Source organism: Leiobunum rupestre, chromosome 1 (genome assembly GCF_980474605.1).
Source record: "Leiobunum rupestre chromosome 1, qqLeiRupe1.1.hap1, whole genome shotgun sequence".
Lineage (NCBI taxonomy): Eukaryota > Metazoa > Arthropoda > Arachnida > Opiliones > Sclerosomatidae > Leiobunum > Leiobunum rupestre.
This window is the reverse complement of record NC_143384.1, coordinates 26,787,359-26,814,474: the sequence shown is the minus strand read 5'-3', so window position 1 is coordinate 26,814,474 and position 27,116 is coordinate 26,787,359. Positions and strand designations below refer to the sequence as shown.

At 35.9% G+C, this 27,116-nt stretch overlaps 1 protein-coding gene across 1 annotated transcript in view; it reads right to left on the bottom strand.

Annotated features, from left to right (window-relative positions):
• The window catches only part of LOC149961991 (ATP-binding cassette sub-family C member 2-like), a 74,548-nt gene that overhangs the window by 11,042 nt on the left and 36,390 nt on the right, over window positions 1–27,116 (bottom strand). Inside the window, exons 5-7 of the mRNA XM_090164226.1 lie at window positions 24,388–24,564; window positions 15,967–16,134; window positions 15,256–15,482 (exon numbers count right to left, since the gene is read on the bottom strand). Coding sequence (XP_090020352.1) covers window positions 15,256–15,482; window positions 15,967–16,134; window positions 24,388–24,564 — 572 coding nt within the window. The remainder of the gene's footprint in view (window positions 1–15,255; window positions 15,483–15,966; window positions 16,135–24,387; window positions 24,565–27,116) is intronic.

The window sequence follows — 27,116 nt, the reverse complement described above, 5'->3', positions numbered from 1 at the left end:
GGTCTGCTGAAAATTATAAATTCAGCTTAAGCGAAAGAGTATATTAATATTTTAAATTTTTTACGTATGAAAATATAAAGTTCAAATCTTGATTAAGCACAGTCAGCAGAGATAAGAGGGTGAAAGGGTAGAACTCGTGGGTGGTCCACTTACGAGGAGTGTACCCGAGATGTAAATCACCGATTTGGATGAAACTCGGGGGGTATGTAGACCTTGGGGCAACATGAAATTTCACCAAGGGAAAAGTTACGCTGGGCTTCCGTTTTGCTATGGCAACCGAAAATGTTTTTGACAACGTAAAATGAAAAACTCTACATTTAAAAAAGCATTTTTTGAAAACTAAAAAAAAATAAAAATTTAAATTTCAACTAAAATGCTAAATTTTAACAATTTTGGGTGAAATTCATCACGTTTGGGTAAACTTAAACCAAATTTGGGTAAAATTGAGAAAAGTTCATTGAATTTGATAAATAAAGGAATATTTGCAAATTTTTCCTAAATAGGGTAATTGTCAAATAATTGTTTTTGAAATCGACAAAAATTGGGTAAAAAGACCAAAATTGGGTAAAATGACCTAAAATGTTTAACCAACTAATATTGTCTAAAATGGGGTAAAATAATCCAAATTCGTCGAAATGACAAAAATCGAGTAAAATTGTGTTAAAACAACTAATATCGACTACAATTGGGTAAAATGATAAATTTTTGGGTAAAAAAACTAAATTTGGGTATAATGACCTAAAATGTTTAAATTTGGATTAAATCGGGTTAAACAACTGATATCGTCTAAAATGGGGTAAAATTATAAAATTTTGGGGGCAATTCGAGAAAATTGAATAAAATTGTAATAATCCAACTACTATACGATAAAATTTTGTAAAATGATAAAATTTGCGTAAAACTATAAAATTTGGGTAAAATAATCAGACTTCGCCCAAATGACAAAAATTGGGTAGAATTGTGTTAAAACTACTAATATCGGGTACATTTGGGTAAAATGATAAAATTTGGGTAAAACAGCCAAACACGTAGCTAAAAATGATTTAAAATGAAAGAAATTTGGTTAAACAACCAGAATTAGAGTTAAATAAATGAATTTGACTACAATCGCGTTGAATTAATTGAAATGAACAAAATTTGATAAAAAGAGCAGTATTTACTTAAATTAAATAAGTTTCGACTAGAATCGTCTTAAATCAATTGAAATTGGCTACAATAAATCTGTCAAACTACCAAAAAGTGATGAAGGACCAAAAGTAGATAAACTGAAGAAAACCTACAAAATAAGGTAATTAATTAGAAACTAAAAGGTTATCGATTTCGTTGTAATTTCGTAAACACTAATTAATAACGAAAACTACTATAACTTAAAGAGTTTTTCTTTAAAAACCTTTCTTTCGTTCACATCCAAAATACCCCAATTATGAAAAAACATACTACAACGTCAAATTTTAACTGTTTTACCCAAATGTAGCCGATATTAGTAGTTTTAACACAATTCTACCCAATTTTTGTCATTTGGGCGAAGTCTGATTGTTTTATCCAAATTTTATAGTTTTACTCAAATTTTATCATTTTACCCAATTTTATCCGATAGTAGTTCTCAAATCACCCCCAAAATTTTATTCAATTTTATTATTTTTTGGCTGTTTTACTCAATTTTCTCAAATTACCCCCAAAATTTTATAATTTTACCCCATTTTAGACGATATTAGTTGTTTCACCCGATTTAATCCAATTTTAAACATTTTACGTCATTATACCCAAATTTAATTCTTTTACCCAAAAATTTATCATTTTATCCAATTGTAGTCGATATTAGTAACACAATTTTACTCGATTTTTGTCATTGGGACGAATTTTGATAATTTTACCCAAATTTTATCATTTTAACCAATTTTTATCATTTTACCCAAATTTTATCATTTTACCCAAATTTTATCATTTTACCCAATTGTAGCCGATATTAGTTGTTTTAACACAATTTTACTCAATTATTGTCATTTGGACGAATTTTGATAATTTTACCCAAATTTTATCATTTTAACCAAATTTTATCAATTTACCCCAATTTTATCATTTTACCCAATTTTAGACGATATTAGTTGGTTAAACCCGATTTTATCCAATTTTAAACATTTTAGGTCATTTTACCTAATTTTGGTCTTTTTACCCAATTTTGGTCTTTTTACCCAATTTTGGTCAATTTAGCCAATTTTTGTCGATTTCAATACCCTATTAGGTAAAATTTGCAAATATCCCTTTATTTATCAAATTCAATTTACTTTTCTCAATTTTACCCAAATTTGGTTTAAGTTTACCCAAACTTGATGAATTTCACTCAAAATTGTTCAAATTTAGCATTTTAGTTCAAATTTAAATTTTTAATTTTTTTTTAGTTTTCAAATATTTTCACATGTGAAACCGAGAAAATCCCATGCTTTTTTAAATGTAGAGTTTTTCATTTTACGTTGTCAAAAACATTTTCGGTTGCCATAGCAAAACGGAAGCCCAGCGTAACTTTTCCCTTAGTGAAAATTCATATTGCCCCAATGTCTACATCCCCCCGAGTTTCATTAAAATCGGTTATTTACACCTCGAGTACACTCCTCGTTAGTAAGTTTTTTATCTATCGGTACTATTGAACCGTTACGGGTCATTTATGAATACAATTTCAAGTGGTATACATCGCACTTTTTTCGTTTCGTTTACTTACTCGTAATTTCGTAATTTATTTTACGTTTTTTTATCGGCTTTAAATGTGTCATACATTTTCATTAATGTGATTACGTTGGTTTTATTTATTTTGAGATATGCGCTTTTGTTTAGCCTTCACTATTCAGTTAAGAGTTTTTTTGTGTGCGTTATAAGCCGGGAATTGTTAATGGTAATGTGTTTTAGGTTTTTTCTATTACAATTTTTATTATCATGGGAATTTGGATTGCATTTTTCTGGTTTTCTAAGTATTTAATTTTTTTTGCTTATTTCTGCTATTACAATTTTTATTACTGTTGGTATTTGTATTGATTTTAGTTTATTCCCAAATATCTGAATGAACTTATAGGCTTTTTTGGGTAAATTGTTATGTATTTTTCTATTGCTTGTTTTTCGGGTTTTAATTCGTTTATCGAAAGTGTTGATTATGTGAGGGTGAATTTATGTCTATGATTTTTTATTTGAATTGATTTTAACCGGCTTCATTGGGTTGTCGAGTTCTATACTTCTACCCCCGAGATAGAGCAGGACCCAGGAAATCATACTTTCATTTTGGTCTATACTAATCATAAACAAAAAAGATCAATGTTGACGTTGTAGATCTTGGGACAATTTTTTATTAAAAATTAAACATCATTATACATATTTAAATTATATGTACCTTAATTGATTTCGTTTTCCGCGTTTTGAGCACTTGGAGCATGTGAGGCACGTGCCGTTTTATTAGCATTTTCCATAGTTAAAGACAAAGTAGACGACTATCGGGAGATGTAGTAGGTTTCGTAGGTTTTTGGCCCAAAAATTAGCACCGGGTAGTGCTTGATGGTGAACTGTCAAAGCTGCACCACCCGTTGGTGAACATCCTAGGCTTCACTACCGGATGGCTCTAGGTGGTGAAGACTCAAAGCTAGATCGCCACTGGTAGTGAATTTAAAAGGTTGTAGAAGGCACCAGCCTTTCTGGGCAATAATTTATTGACGGTCAACTCTTAACCCACCTGCAGAATGATCTTGATTGAGAGTTCTTTGGGTGGTGACTAGCAGAGTTAGACCATCACTGATGGTGAACGTGTAAAGTTAGTGTTGAAAAGATACAAGCTGTACTTCGCTAAATACAAGGCTAATAGAAAGTAGTAATCTTTCTCTGTATTAATGATAGAAGGTCAGCTTTTCCCCCACCTTCAGATATGAAGAGTTATAATCCTGATTGCAGTCCTCGCTTCTTCACGACCTGTATGAAAAGCGTACGTTTATCCGATACTATTGTACACGTTATACAGTAAGCAGACCGTGTAAATCACAAATTAAAAAATAATCAACAATGTTTTAATATGCAAATTAGATTAAAATTTGAACCATTGATTGCCCCGGTATTATTAAAGTGGCGAATGGGGTGTTCAATGTTACAGCAGTGGTGCAAAAACCCGGCGTTTACTAACTTTAAACGTTAAATGTTGTGGTTACGCAAAATGCAATCGCGCAATAACGTATTTTATTAAGTTCAGCGACTACTGTGCATAACCATTAAAATTCGAAGAAGTTTCAAATCAAGAGGGATATCTCGATAAAAACTATGCAAGTAAAAACCTTTCTGATAATTTAAAAAAAAACATCTGGTGACAATGTATTAATATTCTTTTGAGTTACCCGTATAAGAAGTCGATGGTCGTTGATTTGGAATTCTTTGACCGGCGGACCAAAGATGAGAGACCGGAGAAAATAGTCAAGGAGGAAGTGGCAGCCTGTTCAGCTGAGGCCTCATCCCGGGTCGCGGCCTGGGTTTTTACCACACTGTACTTCGGGGTCAATCTACCCTCCTGCACTCAACCGCAGAACTCCTGGGTTGAGAAGAACGTTCGCAGTCTCACTTGGGACTATGGATTTACGTCATACAAAAAACTGAAATCATGCGTGCAAATGGCTACGAAGGAGTTTTTTGTAAAGGCGAGAATAAATGTGTATTTTTTGGAAATTTAACATCGCGAAGTTATAAGACTTAAATGGTGTGGGATGCCTCATTCTGACTGAACTAGATGTCGACGGACCCATGTTTTCATGCCTTCTATCGCATAGAACGAACAATTTAAGTAAAAAATATTCATGCACTTTAGAGAAAAGCACATAATATGCCGAGTTTTTATATAAAAATATCAATTTTGTAAATGCACAATTGTAGAAAGAATAAAAAGCTATGATTAAAATATTAAAAATTGTTTGTCATTAAAAGGCGAGAGAAAGACGTGCAACTGCTTGGTGTGGAAGTAGGTCCGGCTCGCGGGGTACCACGACTGTCTTCAGTAAACTAGCGGTCGCGGACCAGAAAAGGTTTTTTACAATTGTGCGTCAGAACAACTTATGTATTTACCCTTATAACAAATTTATTGCGTGTTTCTTATACATGAATTCAGATATTATACAAATCGTGTACATTTTGGTTTTCAGAAAATCTTTGCAATGTACTAAACAATTTTATTATCCGACACAAATTAAAAGCAAAATATTCGCAATAGCCACCGCAAGTCTTAATAGAATTTCCTAGCAACTAATATAATTAAAGGTAACAGTTTAGCTGATTTCCTCTCAGTGGCGGCTTAAGAAGGCTGGGTCCCCGGGGCGGCGGCAGTGTTTTGTGACACCCCCCAGGACCGTGCAGAAGTTTTCACGTCCGTCTTCTTCACGTTTAATCGTTCTGATTTGCACCCTCCCCTTGAGCTTCTCCGATGGCACCCCTGGCTACCCTGGTACCAAGGGTGGACCGCACCCTCACCCCCCCTTACGCCGCCACTGTTCCCTCTATAAAATGGTTTAATTTATTAAAATCAGGGCGGTTCCCGAAACTCTCGAAGAATGTACAATTGAGTGACCTTGAGAGATTTATCATGCACCAATGTACTCCTTCCCTTTTCGCCAAAGATACTATATACGAAAACTAATTTTGTGGAATAACTTTTCCCGCGGATGATGTTGTTTTAGAAATTGCGTGATGAAAATCGGGTTTTGGTAAATTTCCATCTAGTTTCACAATTTCTACTTGAACTGGTTTTTCAGATCAATGCACGTCTCTGAGTTCCCCGCGATATTCGAGAAAATTGCTTGGTTTTCATAAACGTTCGATGTTGTATTATAATCAACCAATTGCCTTCCTGTTACACCAGTTTGAGTTTAAGGTACGTTAAATAAATGACGACTAAGAGATTAAAACAGAATTTAGCAGATAATATATTTTCTTCTTCCTCGTTCGAACTGAACTGATGATGGGATACGTTTTACGTTACCTTTTACAACTATTTCCAGTCAGTTTAGTCACTGTTTCGGAGGCTCTTCCTAAGGTTTCACCCTCCCCCCCAAGAGATTTTAACGTGTCTTAAATGGACACACCATTCGAGACGTCGGATACAATTTTGGCTCCGGTTTTTTTTTTAAATTTCGATCAAGAAATGTGGTTCACTTTTTGAGTAAAGGCATGGCAGACTGAAATGGCGAGGTCAATATTTTTCCTCTTTGCACGGCTACTCCACGGTATACCAGAATTGATCCGTGTACAATTTGATTTAATTAATAGGTATTATAGTCGTTTACAGAAACATGATCTTAATTACGTGGAGACATTTTTCTCCTTTGACTCGCTATCCACAAATGAAAAAAAAGAAAGATTTTACACCTTTTTTTACAGAGAAGTTCTAAGTGGTCTAAAATGAAGAGTGACGTTAACTTTTTCTCTTTCGAAATAATCAAGTGACATTATTTATAATAATACTTCAATAGAGTCGTAATATCCAAGAGGAAGAAGTATGCTCATACCATGCATTTCATGTTTGAGATCACTTTTAACAAAATTTTCCGGGCTCTTTTCCTGTTTGCGTTTAAGTTCATTGTCTGTTTGGGTACTTTTCATTAGACTCCTTGGATATAGTTTCTTCCACGGACACCTGTAAAGTGTCATTTACAAATGTAGTATTTTCTACAGTGTTCCAAATTCGAACTAAACCTTCTTCATTAGCGTTAAACCACGTTCTAGTCCAACTTCGTACGCTCCCTCAAGTTTAATAAGTTGCGACACTCTTTCGAAAACATGAAATATAATTTATTTATTGAAGTTAATATTAAAAATTATAGAATAATAGGATTAAAATATAAAAATTTGTCTAGGGGATGAATTTTGGAGAATGAATAAAAGAAAAATGAAGTGCAAACATTAAGAGATAAACAAATACACTGAACTGGCAATGGTTAATCATTTATTTAAAGGTTGAGAAAACCAACCAAACGCGAACATCGATTTACGCAGAGACGAAAAAGTATCGTTAATTTACGAAAAAAAGGTCGTGTATAGTAGAAAAACGAGATTTTTTTCAAAAACACGTTCTAGAGACATTTTTACTAGACAAATTATATAGTATATTCTACGAGAAGTCAGAAGCTCTCGTAAACGCGTTCGAAGGATAAAATAATTATTCCTTTACCATTATTTTTTTAATGAAGATGTGGACAGCCCCGTTGGAAAATAACAAAAACTTTGGTCAGCTGTCAATATTAATGAAGTATTTTCATTGTTGTCAGAAGTTTTACATATGAACGCTAGGGAAAATGTTATTTGTTATTTTAATCATAGACAAACTGCTAGTTAATATTCTTATGTTTCAGGGTTATTAATTATTCGTTTTTAAAGAGGAGATCACTGATATAAAAATTTCAATTTCTTTTTCAGCCGGAACAAGAGAGTTGATTATGCCCACCATAATTTTATTGGTTTTGTTCAAATGCCTCAAAAAAGCGAGAAAAAATTTCACATTTTAGCTAATATTTCGTTTAGAATAATTTTCAAAAGCCAATTCAATCGTTCTTGATTATTTACTACAGGCAGGGCAGCGTGGGCACTGCTAAAAGAAATCGGTTCTGAGGACACAGATAATGTATGATGTTAATTATGGCTTCTTTTATAACCTTTAACAGTATACCAAATTATAAGTTATATGTAAATTAATTTCAATCTATTTGTCAGATAATGTAGGAAAAGAGCAACGTTAACATTAAAACTTTTGAATTTTTCTTCTACAGTTGGCCAAGGCGGATCTGGAAGTGGGTTTTCTGCCCTTCCGTCTATTTAAAAATGTAGTTGAGCAATATCTGCAAGCAAAAATACATCTAAGCTAAGTATTTCTAAATTTATCCATTTCATTGATAATATCTTGCATTGTCAATCTTGTTTTTTTTTTCACCAATGTGCAGTCATCTTTATGGGAAGCTTTATTAAATTTCAATTAAATAATGATACCCTCTACTTTCTAGAAATACAGGGTGCTTCAAAAGGTTATAAAAAAATTGAAGGAGTTTTATTGGGTGAGTTGAAAAGTATGACGGTTTTTCCCCCCATTTTCCTACGACGAATGAAAAGAGCGCCAAAGAGCTTCAAAGTGTGGCCTACTAGCCCCTAGAAGTAGGCTGCAACAAGGACCAAACCAAGCAGCAAGGAATGTTATCATGTATTATTGTTGTATCTTATATTTTTTGCGTGGTTAATTTGTAAGATGTTAAATGCCATATTTTTTGCAGCAAAAGGGCACACTTTTCAAAATTAATTTAAAAGCATAAAACATTTCAGTTACAGCCATATTGTTTCCACCAAAACGGATAATTTTGGAAGTAACACTATGTCCCTATAACTGTTAGTATCTATCTAAAGTACGTTTCTATTAAATTCGGGAAAATGTTGTATTTAATATTTTTGTGCTTGCGTAGGTAGAAAATTTGAAATACTTTACAGTGAACAAAATATGCAATTAAAGGTAAAACTTTCTGTTACGCCATTAATAATTAGTCCCTAAGAAAAAAATTCGTGAACTCCTTGAATAGATGTAACAAATTATAGTATTATTCTCTAATAAAAATAAAACTTTATTACCGTACGTATAATTCTATACGTAAATTGGTTTTACATTCAACATGTCCAAAATATAGCCTACCTAGGAACGCGTTGACAAAGCGGCTCGGGTAAAGTCTGTATGTGTTTCAGATAAATACTAATGTTTTATGATCCTTACATTTTTCCTAAGCGGGTTGTTTATTGATCGTTGTCATTAGGCTATAATTTAATTATAATAACAAGTTTTAAAGACTATACATATTATTAAACAGTCCACAAATAATGGAAAGTTTCGTAACTGCTAGTATAATGTGTTATAAGAGGCGTAATGCTTCAAGTGGCAGCCCTCTTTTCCCACACGATTCTGATTGTATTTTTAATTATATTAATCAGAATAACGTAAACATAATTAATTCGTAAACATTTTTCCGTTGAAATACTTAACTGACATAATAAAGCATTTCAGCCATATTGCTTCCACACGTACCTGAACCGATATTTTTTAATCGAACAAGTTGTTCCTATATAACTACCTTTTAAAGTCTTAGTTATAGAAGAAAAATTAGTTCACCACCCGTAATTGATTGTCTTTTTAATATACAGGGTCTTTTTTTTTGCTCGGAAAAGTGTTTTTTTTTCAAAAACTATTTATAGTACCGATTTCAAATTTGGAAGGTCAATTCTCTATACCGGGGGACATCAGTTTGAGAAATTTGAGCGTTTTCGGTAATGTTTTTCACCAATTTTGAAAAATTATTTTTCGACCACTAGGTGCGAGATAAAAAATTTCTATTATAAAGTTGTAGGCCGTCATCGAAAACCCTTAAAAATTGTTCACTCGACGAAAAACAATTTATTTATCAGTGAAAATTCGAGCTTGAAAAATTTACAAGTTGGTGAAGCCAAATTACGATTGTTTGAAACGATAATTGAAACCGAATTACCTAATCCAGTTGAAACTTTGGTTAAAAAAACGACCGGATTTAAAAAACACGAGGCTATAGGTCAATCCTAAACATGCATTGGGTAATTAAAGGAAAACTTTGGGAGATTATTATCAGTGTTTGATAATATTTCGAACAATGCCTCGTTATTCAGTAGCTGAGCGTACCGAGATAGTTGCCATTTACTATAGAGAAGCAGCGCAAAACCTTAGAAGAGTGACTGAAATCTTCGCAGAAAGACATCCAAATGGAGCACCATCTGTAAATACAGTAAGACGAGCAATTCACGATTTCAATCAATTTGGTAACTTGCAACCTAGGTTTCGCGGATTGGGTAAACCGGATTTAGACTTCGAGAACAATGTACTCGCGTACTTTGTGGCATATCCTCGTCACAGTTGCGCTAACGCCGCTGCTGATTTGGGTTGTTCTGCAAATCGTGTGTGGAAAATTCTTCGTAAGAATCGCTATCACCCATACAGAGCTACGCTCCACCAAGGACTAATTGACGGAGACCATCAAAGACGTTATGAATTTAGCAACTGGTTAGTAAATGCTGTCCAAGAAGATAGACAATTTTTGCGCCATGTTTTGTTCTCCGACGAAGCGTCATTTTCCAGAGATGGGCCCTTTAATCATAAAAACAGCCATCTTTGGTCTGACATCAACCCACATTGGGGTTTTGAATATCATCACCAGGTTCAATTTGAACGGGTCAATGTTTGGGTTGGACTTGTTGGAAACCGTTTGATTGGTCCCTTTTTCCTGCCGACGAACCTCAACGGCCAAAGGTATTTACATTTTCTACAGAACGAACTGAGTGACGCAATCGACGACCTTCCATTGGCTGAAAGACGTCAGTTGTGGTTTCAGCAAGATGGCGCCCCTCCGCATTTTTCCCGGCAAGTAACTGAGCACCTCAACAACGAGTTTCCTGAAAGGTGGATAGGGAGAAATGGTCCAGTGCATTGGCCAGCAAGGTCACCTGACCTAACACCGCTGGATTATTTTATCTGGGGATTCGTTAAAGCAAAGGTATACGCCACGCCCGTTGAAACTAGGGAGGAACTCATTAGACGAATAATCAGTGCTTGCCGAGACGTCACACCAGAAATGGTAGAGAAAGCGTTTGAGAACTTAATTGTCCGCGCACAAACCTGTGTTGCAGCCAATGGTGATATAATTGAAAATGTTTTGTAAAAATTTATGTGAATAAAATATCTGCATTTAAAAACCAAACGTGTACATTTTTTCAAGTGTGAAAACTCTACTACGTTTGTATTAGACTTGTTCCCTTTTCAATTATCGTTTCAAACAATCGTAATTTGGCTTCACCAACTTGTAAATTTTTCAAGCTCGAATTTTCACTGATAAATAAGTTGTTTTTCGTCGAGTGAACAATTTTTAAGGGTTTTCGATGACGGCCTACAACTTTATAATAGAAATTTTTTATCTCGCACCTAGTGGTCGAAAAATAATTTTTCAAAATTGGTGAAAAACATTACCGAAAACGCTCAAATTTCTCAAACTGATGTCCCCCGGTATAGAGAATTGACCTTCCAAATTTGAAATCGGTACTATAAATAGTTTTTGAAAAAAAAAACTTTTCCGAGCAAAAAAAAAGACCCTGTATATTAAATTCATCATTCTCTTATTATAACTTTTAAGTAATTATGATTATTCTCGCCAGTTATATTTAGAGTTAACTATTATTGTTAGCAGGAGGGAAATGCGAACATTAAGGTTTGGTTTCGTGTGGTAGGTACCAAAGAGTTTTTGTACACAAATCGAAGTAACTAGCGTAAAACAGTAAACACAGTATTTAAAGTCGTGACGGACCGCGATTTCTCATCACATTCAAACGGCAACAATGAAATTCACTTCGAAAGAACTGGCGGATTTTCATTTCGTGTATGGACTAGCGGATGGTAAAGCTTTGGCGGCTCAACGTACCTACCAGGAAAGGAACCCGAACCAGCGCATCCCCGTCTCTCGGACTTTCACCAATTTCCAAGGTCGTTTACGTGGGACAGGCACATTCAGGGTACGTTACTTAATTTACTACTTGAACTTCTCCACGACTGATTCGTTAGAAGCGTATTATTCATTTTACAGAACAATAACGAAGTAGGTCAATCACGGGTTTCCCGCAATGTTCAATTAGAAGAAGAGGTGCTAGAGGCTTACAACGACAACCCGTCAACAAGCACATGTGCTGTAGGACACGAAATGGAAGCCAGTCATTCATCCGTTTGGTGGGTTATGCACGAGAATCTTCAGTGCCCTTTTCACAGACATAGTGTACAAGTGTCAAATCCGGGGGGATTGTCCGTGCAAGTGGACTTCACACGGTGGTTGTTGGAGCGTTCAGAACAAGATGTCGTGTTTTCTTAAAGCGTCCTTGTCTCTGATGAAGCTTTTTTCGGAAGAAAGAGCCATTCAACACCCACAACCAGCACGAGTGGGCGCTCGAAAACCCGCATGCCACGTTGACACTTGGTTTTCAGGAGCGATTCTCAGTTAACATGTGGGCTGGAATAAATGTTGCCGCAACGACTCACTGGGGCGTCGTACCTGGTGTTCCTGCAAGATATCTTGCCTAATCTTCTGGACGACGTACCACTAGCGATGAATGTGGTTGCAGCACGACGAGGCACCTGATCACTATGCCTTGGTGGTCTGGGAAGAACTAAACTAGGGACTTCCACGCAGATGGATGGGGAGAGGAGTTCCAGTTTTATTGCCTTCGGCATCACCCGCCCTAACTCCGCTGGTATTTTCTTCTGGGGATGGATGAAGGATCTAGTATGCATCACGCCAGTAGATTCTCACATTGATTTGGTTGCAAGGATCCAAGCCGCTACCGAAAAGATTCGAAACACACCGGGAATATTTCAACATGAACGCGATTCCCACCTTCGACGCTGTCGTCTCTGTGTAAGTGATGAAGGAAGAAACTTCGAAGATTTATTGTGTCTTGTACAAAAACACATTTTCCTTCTGTGCTCTTCTGTGTTTAGTTAAACTCAATGCACATTTCATATTTACTCATTTGTTTTTTGTTATTTATCTCAATTCCTACTCATTCGGAAATTCATCGAATCCCTGAAATCGCATTTCCCTGCTGCTTGGTTTTGTGCTTGTTGCAGCCTACTTCCAGGGGCTAGTAGGCCACACTATGAAGCTCTTTGGCGCTCTTTTAACTCATAGTAGAAAATTTGGGAAAAAAGGGCATACTTCTCAACTCACCCCCTAAAACTCCTTAAAAATGTTTGCAATACCTTTTGAAACCGCCTGTATATTACGACTTATCTTTGAATTCAAATTAAAGGGAGCATTACCACCCACACTTGGCGTACTTATAAATACATCACTGGTTCTGGCTGGTGGTGGACCATCCCCAGTCCCTTTTCTGATTCTTATGATATCTTGGGCCTTTCTATGCTTTTAAGTCAGACAACTGTGGTGTAATTAGTGGGCCAGTTCTTTTGGTCCCCATACTAACAGTTGACACTTTGTTTGCAATTTCTTTCCACGCTTTTTCTACGTATTCCTTACTTTTGTTACTCGTTACTCAGCCTCCTTTTCCCATTCATTCCACCTTGGTTAAACTTCTTTGCCCTTTGCTCTCCCCATTTTAAAAACAATTTCGCGTTTATGAATAATAAATGTAAATAATTATTAAAAACAATTTCATGTTTATGAATAATAAATGTAAATAATTAAATACAATATATAATCAAGAATGTATTTATTTATACTCAGGGAGAATGAATATATCGAGATTATTTTTAGCGTTTCTCCAATTCCACCCGTTGGGCCCCCCGGTATGCTCCTCCGCTTTAATAAAATCAAATAATACTGCAATCTCATTGGTTCTTAAAAATTACGTTTTACGACGCGATTAACGCTGCAGCGAGGACGCAAAAAATAAGACCGCCTCCTTTTTCGCTCCCCCCCCCCCTTAGCGTGATGGGGTTAGGGGCTCAACGTGTCCGTCGATAGTCTCGACATATTCATTCTCCTTGAGTATAAATAAAATACATTCTTGATATAATCAAATAACTGATAACTAGCCGTGATTACACAGCCGCTTTTTACAAGAACGAATTACAGCGCGACAACGCTAAGGCTTAACTGAGTGAATGAAGTGACCGGCTTCCGGCCGATATTTGCCGTCGTTTCTATTGGCTCCAACGGGGGCAGATATTATTGAAAAAAAAAGGTCAAAATAACGAGACAGCGAATTTACGAATTCTTGAAGAGTTGTCTCTGGAACGCATTTAAAATACGGTCTCATATTTTTGGTCTCGTTATATTTTAACTTACCGAGTTTTTTGAAAATGTCAATGGAACGTGCCCTGAATCTATAACTTCGAGGTGTTAAAGCTTTTATAAAATACACATTTATCCTTTCCTTTACAAAGAACCCTCGGGAAACCGTTTCCACACATGCTTTCAGTTAGTTGTACGACGTAAATCGAAGTCCCAAGCGAGACTGTGAAAGTTCTTCTCAACCTAGGTGTTCTGACGTGCAGGAGAAAAGATCGACTAGGGAGTACGCTGGGGTAAAAACCCAGGCCGCAACCCGGGGTGAAACCTCGGCTGAACAAGCTGCCACTTCCTTGACTATTTCCTCCGGGCTCTCATCTTTGGTCCGCCCGTCCAAGAATTCAAAATCTACGACTATCGACCATAATTCAAAAGTTATATAAATACGTTGTCCTTAGTGATAGACTAAAATATTAAAAAGGGATTATACTTTCATAGTTCTGGTCGGGTTATTTTTTTTGACTTGAAACTTTTTGGAATTCGATTGGTTATTCACTAGAGTCGCTAAACTCTATATACTAAGTTATTGCGCCATTGCATTTTACGTCACCACAGCATTTCACGTTCCAAGTGGATAAACGCAGGGTTTTTACCCCACCGCTGTAACCGTGACCACCCCATTCACCACTTTGATAATACCGTGGAAATCAGTGGCTCAAATTTAAGTCTAATTTGTATATTAAAATGTTGTTTATTTCTTAATTCGATCATTATACAGAGAAAGGCTGCTGCCTTCTATTAGCCTTTTATTTAGCGGAGTACAGTGTATCTTTCACCACTAACCTTACACGTTCGCCACCAGATAGGGTCTAGCTTTGCTAGATCCCCACCCAAAGAAAAACGGGGACTGTTAGACAAGATTATTCTGCAAGTGAGAAAAGAGGGAACCGTCAGCCATTAATACTCAGAAAGGATGCTGCCTTCTAGGAGCCTATAATTTCCCCACCATCCGGTTGTGAAGCTTTGATAATTCACCACTTCACCTTCCAATCCGCTGGTTGGGACCGCCCACTAGTTCACCACCCGACGGTGCTGCCTTGACAGTTCACCACCCAATGGTGAAGCCCTGTTAGTTCACAGGCTACAATCAAATTATAACAAGTTTAAATGCTTTGTCCAGTTATCATATAATTTGTTCGAATTAATAATCTTCTTTCTAACTAGCATTAAAGCGCTTAAACGAGGTTTAACACTGTACAAGAGTTTTTCTTTGCTATTCATACCCGTTGATATGGGGTCTGTGCGTTTCTTGTTCATCTTAGTTTTGTTCAGTGTTTCTAACGGCATAGAAATAAATCACTCCTTGACAAATGTAGCAGAACGCCTTCTTTTAAGCGAGTTGCTGGAAAACATTAAAGGTTCACCGTAGTCTTTTAACTTCAGAATAGAACATTGGAATTACCTTTTTGAAGTATACTTCGTTATGTCTGCTTTCGATTTTTCTTTCTGAACTATCCTTTTGTTTTTAATTCCTTCTTTGTTTAACTCGTTTAAGAGATCTTTGAACGGACCCTCTTTCTCTAGCAATTCTTCGTATGTTCCTTTGCCTTCAATTTTACCATTATGCATCACGTAAACAACATCGAAATGCGGAAGAAGAGACAAATTGTGGGTAACCACTATTCTCGTCTGAAACAAGTTTAAAAATTAAGTTAATTCATGGAAGTTTAATCACTCTTGTTATCAATGATAAACTAATCAAAGTGAGATTTAACACAAAAATTGTCGTTTTACTTAGGTGCTGATTATCGTATGACTAATTGAAAATAATTCTTAGTTTCCGAAGGGTGTACTTTGAAAATACTCCTCTCGTATGAGTTCTCTGACTACAGGCATTATTCTTAGCTATAAGTCATTTCCTGGGCTAGGACTAATTTGATGAAAATATCAATTGTTAAAGTTGCTTTTCACTTGACAAAAACAATAAGCTTCGACAACACTATAAAAAATATTTTATTTATAACTAACAAAGTTTAATCATTGCAGAATTTCAGATTTAGTATTACATTATTTTCCCTCGGGTGTATCCGGCATCAAAATTATCTCAATGCGTGAACGGTGTCTGCAATATAAACCTAAACGTAGCAATAAAACAGAAAAATGTGTAACTTACTTTATTTTTAAGTAGTCCATTAGGTCCAATCACCCTCTCGAATAAATGGTTTGCGGTGTGAGTGTCTACCGCGCCCAAAGGATCATCCAACAAGTAGATGTCTCGATCCAAGTAAACGGCTCTGGCTAAGCTCACTCGTTGCTTTTGCCCCCCACTAAGGTTAATTCCCTACAGAAATATTTTAAGATTACCAATCATTTCGAGTGATTTCTTTAGAGTTAAGCTGTAATGTTTTGAACAGCATTATTATAGAGTTATTTTAAAATGCACGTACTTCAAATTAAAGATATTTTGCCGATATTTTTAGTTCAGTGAATTATATAATTGATTTTGATACGCTATAAATTTTGCATTTAAATTGACAGAAATTTTAAATGATTTGGTGGTCGCCGTGCAGTAAAAGGTTAAAGATTGTTCCATTTAATGTTCAACTTAATTAATTATTTTTTGTTTCAAAGATATTTATATTAATACATACATACGATTCCATTTTGAACCTACTAACTTTAAATTCACACCCTATAACGATACAAATTCGCACATTTATTCTAAAATATTAGCGAATAATTTATTGATATCAGTGGCGTAAATTCAAAGTTTAAGTACGCACTGATATAACAAACTGAACTTAAAGTAGTCAAATAATTGACTAGCTAATTTAACGTTATATTGTTAGACAAAATATCTATATTGAAATAATAACATTAAATTGGAAAATTTGTAGGCATAACATTGTTATACAGGGTGTTTCAAAAGGTTATGCAAAAGAGTTTCAGGGGATGAGTTAGGAAATATGCCTGTTTTTTTTTTTCATTTTTTTATGATTAGTTAAAAGAGCGCCAGAGAGCTTCAAAGTGTGGTCTACTAGCCCCTGGAAGTAGGCTGCAACTAGCGCAAAACCAAGCATCAGGGACTTTAAGTACTGCTTAAGTTTACTTTTTTACGCTGGTTACCTCGATTGGATTTCCAAGTCCTTTTTTATCTATCACACGAACCCAAACCTAATAGTCCAAAAGCCCATGCCAAAATAAGCAAGTGATAAGATACAGTCTTATTAAGAAATTGGGGCCATAAGTCATATAAGACTGATGGCGTCATCACCGAAAACCACCAATAAGCAACCTCTAAGTTACGAAGCTGAAAATAGCGCCATTCGATAGATCTGAACCTGTTCTTTCAGAAACATATCAGTCTTACGACACAAATGGGGCAAACGGCGTATAAGACCGATTTTGTCACACTCCACCCAATAAATTGAATTTAACGCGCCGTGCCCGGAATAGCCCGGAACTGGCGTGAAGATACTTACGGAAAACGTCTCTCGTGTCTTTTCTACTATACCAGATGACGCCGATTACGAATATATTGGCTTAAACACTCTAAACTGTGTTTTTGATTAGAAAATCGGCGTTTCAAAATGCTTGAAAAGAGTATTTACCAATTTAGTTTTTCAGATAGTATATACCCTTAGCAATTTAATTGTATGAAAACGACTTAAATAATATACTGCACACAAATAATTCGTACACGCTTAAACTTATTTAAAATACATTTGGAATATCGAAGTTCCAGCCGTCGGGCTTATTTCATCGTTAAGCAAAAAATTTGTTTCACATTTCGTTGTCGCTATCGTCGCTGCTACTCACTTCTATGTTCAATTCGTCTTCTAACTCCATATCGCTATTATCAAATGTCACAGCTTCTAGATTCGGGGGGACTTGTTCGCTGTCAAACCATTTTGGCTTAAATAGACCACGTTCCAAGTTCCATCCGTGACGAAGGGGGTCCTCAGATAAAGCTATTGCTTCCGTAGCTCTATTCCATAACCCACATACAAAGTTTGTGCGCAATAGCTTTTGCTTCAACACGGCTTTACAGGGGGGAAAAGTACTTCCGTCAGTGCCTTTGATCTTAGAGAGAGATTTAGGTTTGTAGGTTTTTATGAATTTTTTAAACCTTGCCTCATTTATATTATTCAATTTTTAAAAACCATATATATCACAAACATATTTTTCCAAAGTCGCCGACGTTTCATCGGATACAAAATCGGAAAACGATGGTATTCTTCGTTTCTCTCTAAAATCTTCAAAGGCTGAATTTTGCCTTTGCTCGAAAACGACGCTGTGTAGTCACACCCGGTGAAGCAGTGAAATCCAGGAAGCGAGTTAGACAGCGTAAGTCCCAGTTACTCAAATAAAGTGCTGACGTTGACGTATCTTAAAGTGTTTTTGGTTTGTAGTCCCACTTCCATCCAAACATGAACGCACTCTTTCAAATGTCTGTAGTTCCCGAGAAAAATGATTAAAACATCAGTATCGTTAGACCGAACAACCACGTTGCGTGGCCCAAAGAACGTCATCGATATGTGATACAACAAGCGAGTATCGGCTTCTACGTGGAAGCACGTGAACTTTGTATCTTCCCTGCATTGTGTTTTTCCGTTTCAAGAAGAATAAACGTAACATTTCTCCTGGTTCGTCGCGTATATCGTTTTGGTTACTAAAACATGCGCGAAGTCATCTGACATCCACACACTGATCAGAAAATTAACTAACTCTTCCTTAAATTGATCGCTTCTTTATGATCCTACAAAGTCAGAGGGTCTTTTCGTATCTGTTACACTAATGTTCCATCTTTGCGCTCTACAGGCGGATGAAGTAGCGGCTCGCTTGTCTCTTTCACAATCTTTAATTGAAGGTGAAATGGTTCGAACATACCATCGACAAAAGTTTAGTCAATGGTACGTGGTGCCAAAGACGTAATTCGACTCTCCAGATTTAGTAAGAGGACCGACTTTTCTGTATAATTCATTGTTCCATCTACGTGAACGAGAGATAGTGGGACCGGGGTAAGCGGGTACGATAGAACTAGCTCCAAGTCAATCCGGTTTTCGATTGTCAAATATAGAAGTCTTCATAATAGATCTCTTTCCATTTTCGCTTTCACCCTTTTTCCGTCCTTCTGTCTTTTTTGATATTAACTTCCTTCCGAAGCAAACTTATTAGTTTCAACTCGTTTAATAGGTTGATCGAATCGTGCTGGGTCTTCCACGCATTCACTTATAATCTTCTGACGAGCTTCTTATCCCGTTTGGAAAAAATTCAATAGAAATTTCAAAGTTATATCTGAAGTAGACTTTCCCTTGCTAATGTTATAGAGTTCAGTTTTATCGAGCTGCTGTTCGAATGTATTTAAGCATTGGTCAATATTTAATAAAATGAGATCTTTTGGTTGTTGGTTCTTCGTTACATTATTAGGACGTAGCTCTGGGCTAATTTCTTCCTTCCTTTGCAACCCAAGTTCATAAAACAAATTACTCAAAATTTGGGTTCTCATGAAGTGACTTTGGGCCCATCGCTGTCTGGCAGACATCGAGTTCGTAAATGCCGATATTCCAGTCAATCCGTTCGCGGCATCCGCGTTGACTGTTTGTTCCAACGTCAGGTCGATCGCTGACCTGGAAAAGTTTTTGCTAGTTCGACGAATTGAGAGCGCTCCATTTTCAAACTGATTTGTGATCCCTGGGTGCGTTTCTTCTATTTTGATCAAGTTGTCTTCTAATCGCACTAGTAGTTCGGTTTATTGAAAGTAAAAAACAGGGTTGACATTTCATCTATACAGCGCGTGAACAATTTAGAATTTCCCGTGTGAACGCTACGAGATAACTTCAAATAAAGACGAATCATTTTGATGTACAAGAACCAGTACTGCGCCGTCTTTCCATGCTCTCCTTTTTCGGTCTTCTCACAGTAGCCTGCGTATTCATTTATCGTGTTTCTAAGGTTTCCCGTTAGTTCTTCTAAGTCAAAGTTTGAATGCAAATAGTACAGCCTAGTTATGTCATGCGCAATATCGTCAGCTATTTCGTACGTTAAACAAAATTGTCGAAAAAGGAGAATTTGAAGTGACGTTGATAGTAGTAAATGACCCCTTTTACATATATTATAGTGTAATCCTCCAATAAAGCGATTCGAAGAACCGTCTGCAAGTATTCCAGACTCTCCCAAAATATGAGTCCCACCAGATTCTTCTAGGAACTTTCCAACAGCACTAACGAATGCCATACAGATATGAAACGGTCCCAACATAATGAAAAAATTGTCGAACTTTGGACTCTCATCAGCTTGTATGGTTAGTGCCAATTTTGCTAAGGCTAGGTCGTATGAAACAACAATATATTCTTGGTCACATTCTTGCGCAATTTTAAGCGACCTTTTCATAGTTTCAATAACTACTTGAAGCGACGTAGGTGATTGATTTCTCTGAGGAAGGTAACATATGACTTGTTGGGGTTGGTTATCGATGAGAACGTTGGAATTCCACACACACCATAGGGGCGTTCCGTCAATTTTCAGAGCTAACGAAATCATCCAAATTGTATCCAGCACTTCATATGTTTCGTAATCGAGTAGTATTGTTGACCTTCTCTCGTCATCGTGTGGAATCAATCCACTTGATCTTATTCGAGGTCTCTTTCGATACGGTGATAACTCCAGTCCAGTGGCTGTTAACGCTCTTCGTTTTCGTTTATTTTGCGTACTATCTTCAAATATATCTTGGTTAGTATCAAATATTTCACCACATTCTAGATTAAACTCGTCAACATTCTGGAAGCAAATCCCAACAGTATCATGTAGGGTACACTTTCCATCAATTGTGCTATCCCAAACTACACCTGTTGATTAGTTTCCGACTAGCTTCATACCCTTCGGAGTCACTCTTTTCTCTTCAAAAGATGAAAAAGTAAGTTCCGTCTCAATTTCTTCCACACAACTGTAGTTTACCGTGTGGCCTAAATGATTTAATACGTCGACTAGTTTTCTACTCCCACTCATGCGTTTAACTGCAAGACCAAGCTGTAGGTGCTTTGATGGTTAAACGTGACCATTAGTTACAGCGTATATTAAGTCCTGCGAAATGGCCGAAATTCTACGCTCGTTTCTAGGTGTGTTTCCACGTCTAAAATCAGCGCTATTTATTTCGTAAGAAGGTCTGGAATATGCGCTTCTCCTTGAAAAACGTCTTCTACACGTAGGTTCGATGGTAATGGTGTTTTATCACCTTTTAGAATTTCGTTACGTATTTTAAATGCAACGTCCTGAATTTTCATCGTAGTTTAACGTTTTTCGTTGAAGGCCATTTTTAATGCTGCCTCTAATTTCATGTCACTTGTATAGAAAAAAATTGCCATTCTTTGATTTCCCTGGACTCCTTTCGATATTTTGTCTCCGAAATGCTGAAATAATTTCGATTCAAGAGATTGCAGAGAACACTCTTCGGCCAAATCCAAGGGGTCACCGTTATTATTCTCGGAATCCAAAGTTGTATATTGGTTATTTAAATCTTTTAACATGTGAACTTCTTCGTTTTCAATTACAGTTTCTTCAATATATTCGCACAAAGCATTAAAAACCACTTTGTGAGCGGATCTCAATAAATGCCAAGACGATTGTTTATTATTTTTGGAAGTGGAAGCTGCGATTAATTCGGCCCTCTTTTGATAGGAAGATCTACACATTGCGTGGTTATGCGCTTGTTTCTCCATTAAGTTGACGCCTGTTATTCGAGACAACATTTCCTTGTAATTTAGTAGCACTGCGAATTTAATTAATTTCAATTTTATACGATTGTGTTTCTTAACTTCTTGTTGGCAAAAAAGACAATTTTTTTATGTACATTCCTAACGTCAGGGTTGTCGCTTTTTTGAGGGAAGGTTCCTCCAAAATTTGTTGAGGGAAGGTTTTCAAAGTTGTAGGTACTTTGGGGAAATGTTTCTACAATATTCCTTGCAGGAAAGTTATCAGAGTTGTCGGTATTTTCAGGTAATGTTTCTCCAACATTTATTAATGGAAGGTTGTTCGATTCCAGTATTGGGTCTTCATTATCTTTATTTTTTGTTGTAAAATATGATAGAGAAATAGAGGTGAAACGTCTATAGCACACTTGGTGGAATCCATTAACGTCGTTGGGAATGTGTGGTAATTTTATTGACGCATACTTGGAGTTTTTCATTTGTTTTCTTTTTACTAAGAATTTTCTTGCAGTTTCGAGTGTTTCTTCCGTAAAACTCCGTATCTTATCTGAATTAGCGTTGTTACCAATGTGTAAATCGAATTTCATAGCAGAATCCATTTGAAACAAGTTAGGCCTAACGTTTGATCGATTAAATCTTTAGCATATCAAAACGTTTTACAATTCTATTTGATATTAATTATATTTATAATATAACATTATAATCAAATTGTGTCACGAATAATACTCACGGTACAATGTTTTTAGCGAAAAAACTTGAATTTCCACGCTTCCAAAAAAAATTCAGCTACTATTTTGCGTCCTATCGAGGAGGGCTGAACATAAACATTTCCCCGATCGCGCGCGCGCCTAAAGACTTGGAGTAATCGTAAAATGTTGTATGTTGGCGATTGTAGATGAATTACTTAATGCACCAAATTAATATGTCATTATTCAAATTAAGCTATACTGAGTTGCAGGTTAAGAAAGACAAAATATATGGTACGGCTAGCCCAAGAATGCCTTAGATAGTTTCCGGTCACTCGTCCCCGCGTAAAATTGGATTTTGACCACTTTACGGTCAGATTCAAATGAGCGATTTTCGTCGTCTACTGGAATACGAAATTTTAGTCTTCGTTTCAAAATTTTCTAATAATGTGGTCACGGTGTTGTTTAATTTTGATATCCAACGTGTAAAAAATTTAATTAATCAGACGTGACTGCCGTGACCACATTTTTATGAATTAAAAAAAAATAGATTCCAATTCCAGTTTCTAGATGGCGCTAAAAGACGAGGAAAATCGTGTCACTGAGTTTGAAAAATTGACAGTAAAGTGGTCAAATTAAAATATCGCGCGGACGTAACAACGGTTAAGAAACGAGGTATTCTTGCGCTAACCGTACTATATATTTTGTCTTTCTTGGCCTGCAACTGATTAAACGCTCGCCAAACTTGTTTGGTTACAAAGTACGTAGAAGTTCAGTTCAGTTTCTAAGTCTTTCCTTTACGTTATTTTAGTCTTATTTCCAGGTCTTTCTATAACTAAAAACAGAGTGACTCGACATCATTCCCGTTATTTTACTGTTACTACCAAGGTTGCAACATCGAAACAAGAAGACCAACTTTAATTAGTAGAAAGACCTTTTACTAAAGCTCTTTTCGTTAAAAAATACTGTTTGCAAGCATTTTGAAACGACGATTTTATAATCAAAAACACAGTTTAGAGTGTTAAACCCAAATATTCGTACTCAGCGTCTTCTAGTTTAGTAGAAAAGACACGAGAGACTTTTTCCGTAAGTATCTTCACGCAAGTTCCAGGCTATTCCGGGCACGGCGCGTTAAGTTCAATTTATTGGGCGGGGTGTGACAAAATCGGTCTTATACGCCATTTGCCCCCATTTATGTCGGAAAGAACAGGTTCAGATCTATCGAATGGCGCTATTTTCAGCTTGGTACCTTATAGGTTGCTTATTGGTGGTTTTGGGTGATGACGCCATCAGTCTTATATGACGTATGGCCCCACTTTCTTAATAAGGCTTAATAATTTCACCTTGTATATACAAATGGCTAATATATGGACCTTGTTTTGATCGTGTACCTTATCGGTTGCCTAATGGGTCTCCGAATGTGACGTCACTTAGCTAATATTTCCCAAAAACATCCACTCCGGCCCGTAAGACTTGCAGATATTGTGCAACCATCAGAAAGGTTTTTCAGAAATTAAATCATCCACTGTGTACCTTATCACCTTATTATTATTATTATTATTATTATTTACACCTTAAAATGTGTGCATAATCTTTTGAAACACCCTGTATATCCACAAATATGTGTGGTCTTTTGAGATATATATTTTATCTATTATTTATTTGAATAACCGCCAACTGTCGAGTTAACGCCGTGAAATAGAATGGAGTACAAATAATATAAACAAATTGTTTATGTTATATGGTTCTATTCCACGGCCGAGTTCAAAATTGTTTATCACAAAAACTGTCAGATATGATTGAAAGTTATTTCAACTTTCTCCAAATTTCAATTTCGGAAATTTACCTTGTTCACTTTAAAGAATTCAGTAATATCCAAAACTAACATAGAGCTTTTTGTTTTTTCGAAATTATATCCATTAATGTATAAAATTTGCTTAAACATAACATTATCAAAACATTTGCAATGATAGCATATTCAGAGTAATCTATGAAATCTAAACCGTATAATGATAACAATTCTATTATAAACCAATTATTCACTATTTTCAAAATTCTAATGCATAATTAATAAAGTAAAATGTTTTAAAACAATTTTATGTTTTCTTTCTTATTTTACTATACGTATTATTATGGTTTAATTAAATTGTTCAATGCAATGTTGGAAAGAATAGTTAATGAACCCAAATGGAATGGAATTACTTTTTCGCCAATTTCTGTTTCGTCGAAAGCTGGAAGAATGTCAATGTCTTCTTCTAAAGCACACGCCTCAAGAATTGTCTCGTACTTTTCACGGTCCATTTCGCGGTGAAACAAAATGTTGTTCTTCAAAGATGCATTCTGAATCCAAGCTTGTTGAGGACAATAAGCCACAGTTCCCTTCGGTGATTCAATTCAACCAGTAAATATACCATGGAAAGAGAAACCCAGTATTATCACAAATTTTCACTATTTAGTAGGATTTATATACTGTAATATAAATAATTAGGGTGACAGGGAACAACGTGATGAGTTAAAGGTATGATTTAAAATGACCTTTGGATTTACCATTTAGCTGTTTCCGTTCGGGAGCTCCACACAAAGTGTTTTAACTTAAATAGCTCATTAACTTAAGCCTTCGTCGTGGTTACCCGGTATCAGAAACTTAATTCAATTCGAGTTTAGCTCTTATTTATATTGTAAAAATTGAAATGGTTTAATAGACACCAGGCATTGCTTAGCACGCAAAGACGGCTAAACGTGAGTAGTATAGCCCCGTATTTCTACAGCGGGGGGCGTGGCCACCGCGTCGAGAGCTACGTGGCGGGGGGATGAAGCAGGGAAACGCGTGTTCTGAATATTTAATGAGATTAACAGGTGTTTTGAAAAAGGGTGAATAATTAATTAGCCTAAATAGTTGACATGTCAATCAAGTTAACTAGAGTGCCCGTTCAATATCAATTTAAAAAGGCTGAATATTAATGGGCGAGATATTTGGCGGGGAAATTCTTTGACATGTGTTTTGATTAGGAAAGCGTCGCGTGGATCAATTAACAAGTGGTTAAACTCTTTGAAAATGTTTATTAATGTACAATTATGTTTGACATGAATATTAAATTTTGGCGGGAAAATGTACTGGTTGCTATATGGTTGAACACCTAAACTTTTTGGCGGTAAATTTCATTATCATGTGTTTTGATTAGGGGGAAAATGTAAGTGTCGCGTGGATCAATGGATAAGTGGTTAAACTCTTTGAAAATGTTTATTATATATTTGACATGAAGATTAATTTTGGGCGGGAAAGTTTGTAATAAGCGTTAGTGTCTAGGGTCATTGACCTCTTTCAGTGGTTGCTATATGGTTGAACTCTTAACATTTTTGGCGGGAAAATTCATTGACTCGTGTTTTGATTATGAAAGCGCGGGGAAATGTTTGTATCATTCGACAAGTGGTTAAACTCTTTGAAAAGGTTTATTAATGTACGATTAGGTTTGACATGAATATTCATTTTTGGCGGGATAGTTTGTAAAAAGCGAAAGTCAAGATGACGGCTCTAAACCTTAAACGCCCGCTCCCCCTCCGCCCTGTAAGCCCGCAGGCTATCTCGGCGCTGGCGGTTGGGCAAGTAGAAAGACAGAGAGAGCCATTACGTTATTCAACAAACACACATTCCTCACTCTACGGAAAAGCCTTGTTAGTAAAATATCTCACAACCGTAACAGGGTTGAGTTTGAAGGGTGTATTGAAAAAGGTGGCCATCTTTGTTATTTTTGGGAAATGTGTTTAAGAAGCGACATATTTACTATATATCACGTTCAAGCTTGTGTTTGACACTTTTAAACAAGTTGTTATTAACGGACTTTTATATTAACATGTACCTTAAATGTCGCATAAAAATCGCTAGATGACTTGGGCCTTTGGTATTAGCTGATTATTATTATGACATTTTAAATGCATCAACAAGTTGGCAAGCCAAAATATACCTCTCCTCGGAACAATTGTCCCTAGTGGTAATATTTTCTCGAGACGACCATTAAAGATATTTCCGCAATTCAGAGTTATTTACTAAAAACGTAATCCCGGTTCAATCCCGCCCGGTATAAAATTTTAATTTTAATTAAAAAAATTGAGACGAAAAAACCGAGTTTTATTTTTTCAGAATAATATAAATTAAATAGTTACAACAGCGAGTTAGAGATACTAAAACAATGCACAATTGAATTTCACCCTATTTACACAACAAGTTTATCAGTTAAATATAATCAGAAGCAAATTTTTATGAAATAAATATCTACAGAGGGTATTTGTATTTTTCTCGCTTACGAAAAACTCGCCGCATCTTTAACGCTTATTTTATTTCAACATTCGCCCTTGAAGAAAATACCGTCGAATAGCTATATTAAACATCTGGTAGTGGACGTCTCGTTTACTTCCTGTTGACGTTGTGACACATACCCCATTAAAAAGACCAATATCTTCCAATTTCCAATATCACATAATGACTCGCACACCCAGAAAATCAATGACTGCATTAGGAATCGTAGATGTCCAAATAAACACACCAATAAAAATGTATTAACAAGAATATAAAAACTTACAATTCACAAAGCACAGAAAGCCACTTGACTAAAGGACAGCTCGTATATCAATAAATGACCCTAGACGGAATAGTTAGGGCTCTTTATAAATAAAAACAAACGAACCCAATTGATGAACTGCATTAAACATCTTAATCTGTCGAGATAACGTCTAAAATAAATTACGAAGTAATGACGACCCAGTTAAAAACCAGCCCAACTCGATATTTTCTTCATAAATGAACTATTAAGCTTGAAAACAAAATCGCTAAAAACACATATTTAGATAAGAATATACGGGTTCTACCCTTTAACCATCTTATCTGCTAACTGCGCTAAAACAAGATTTACCTTTAAATTTTCATACGTAAAAAA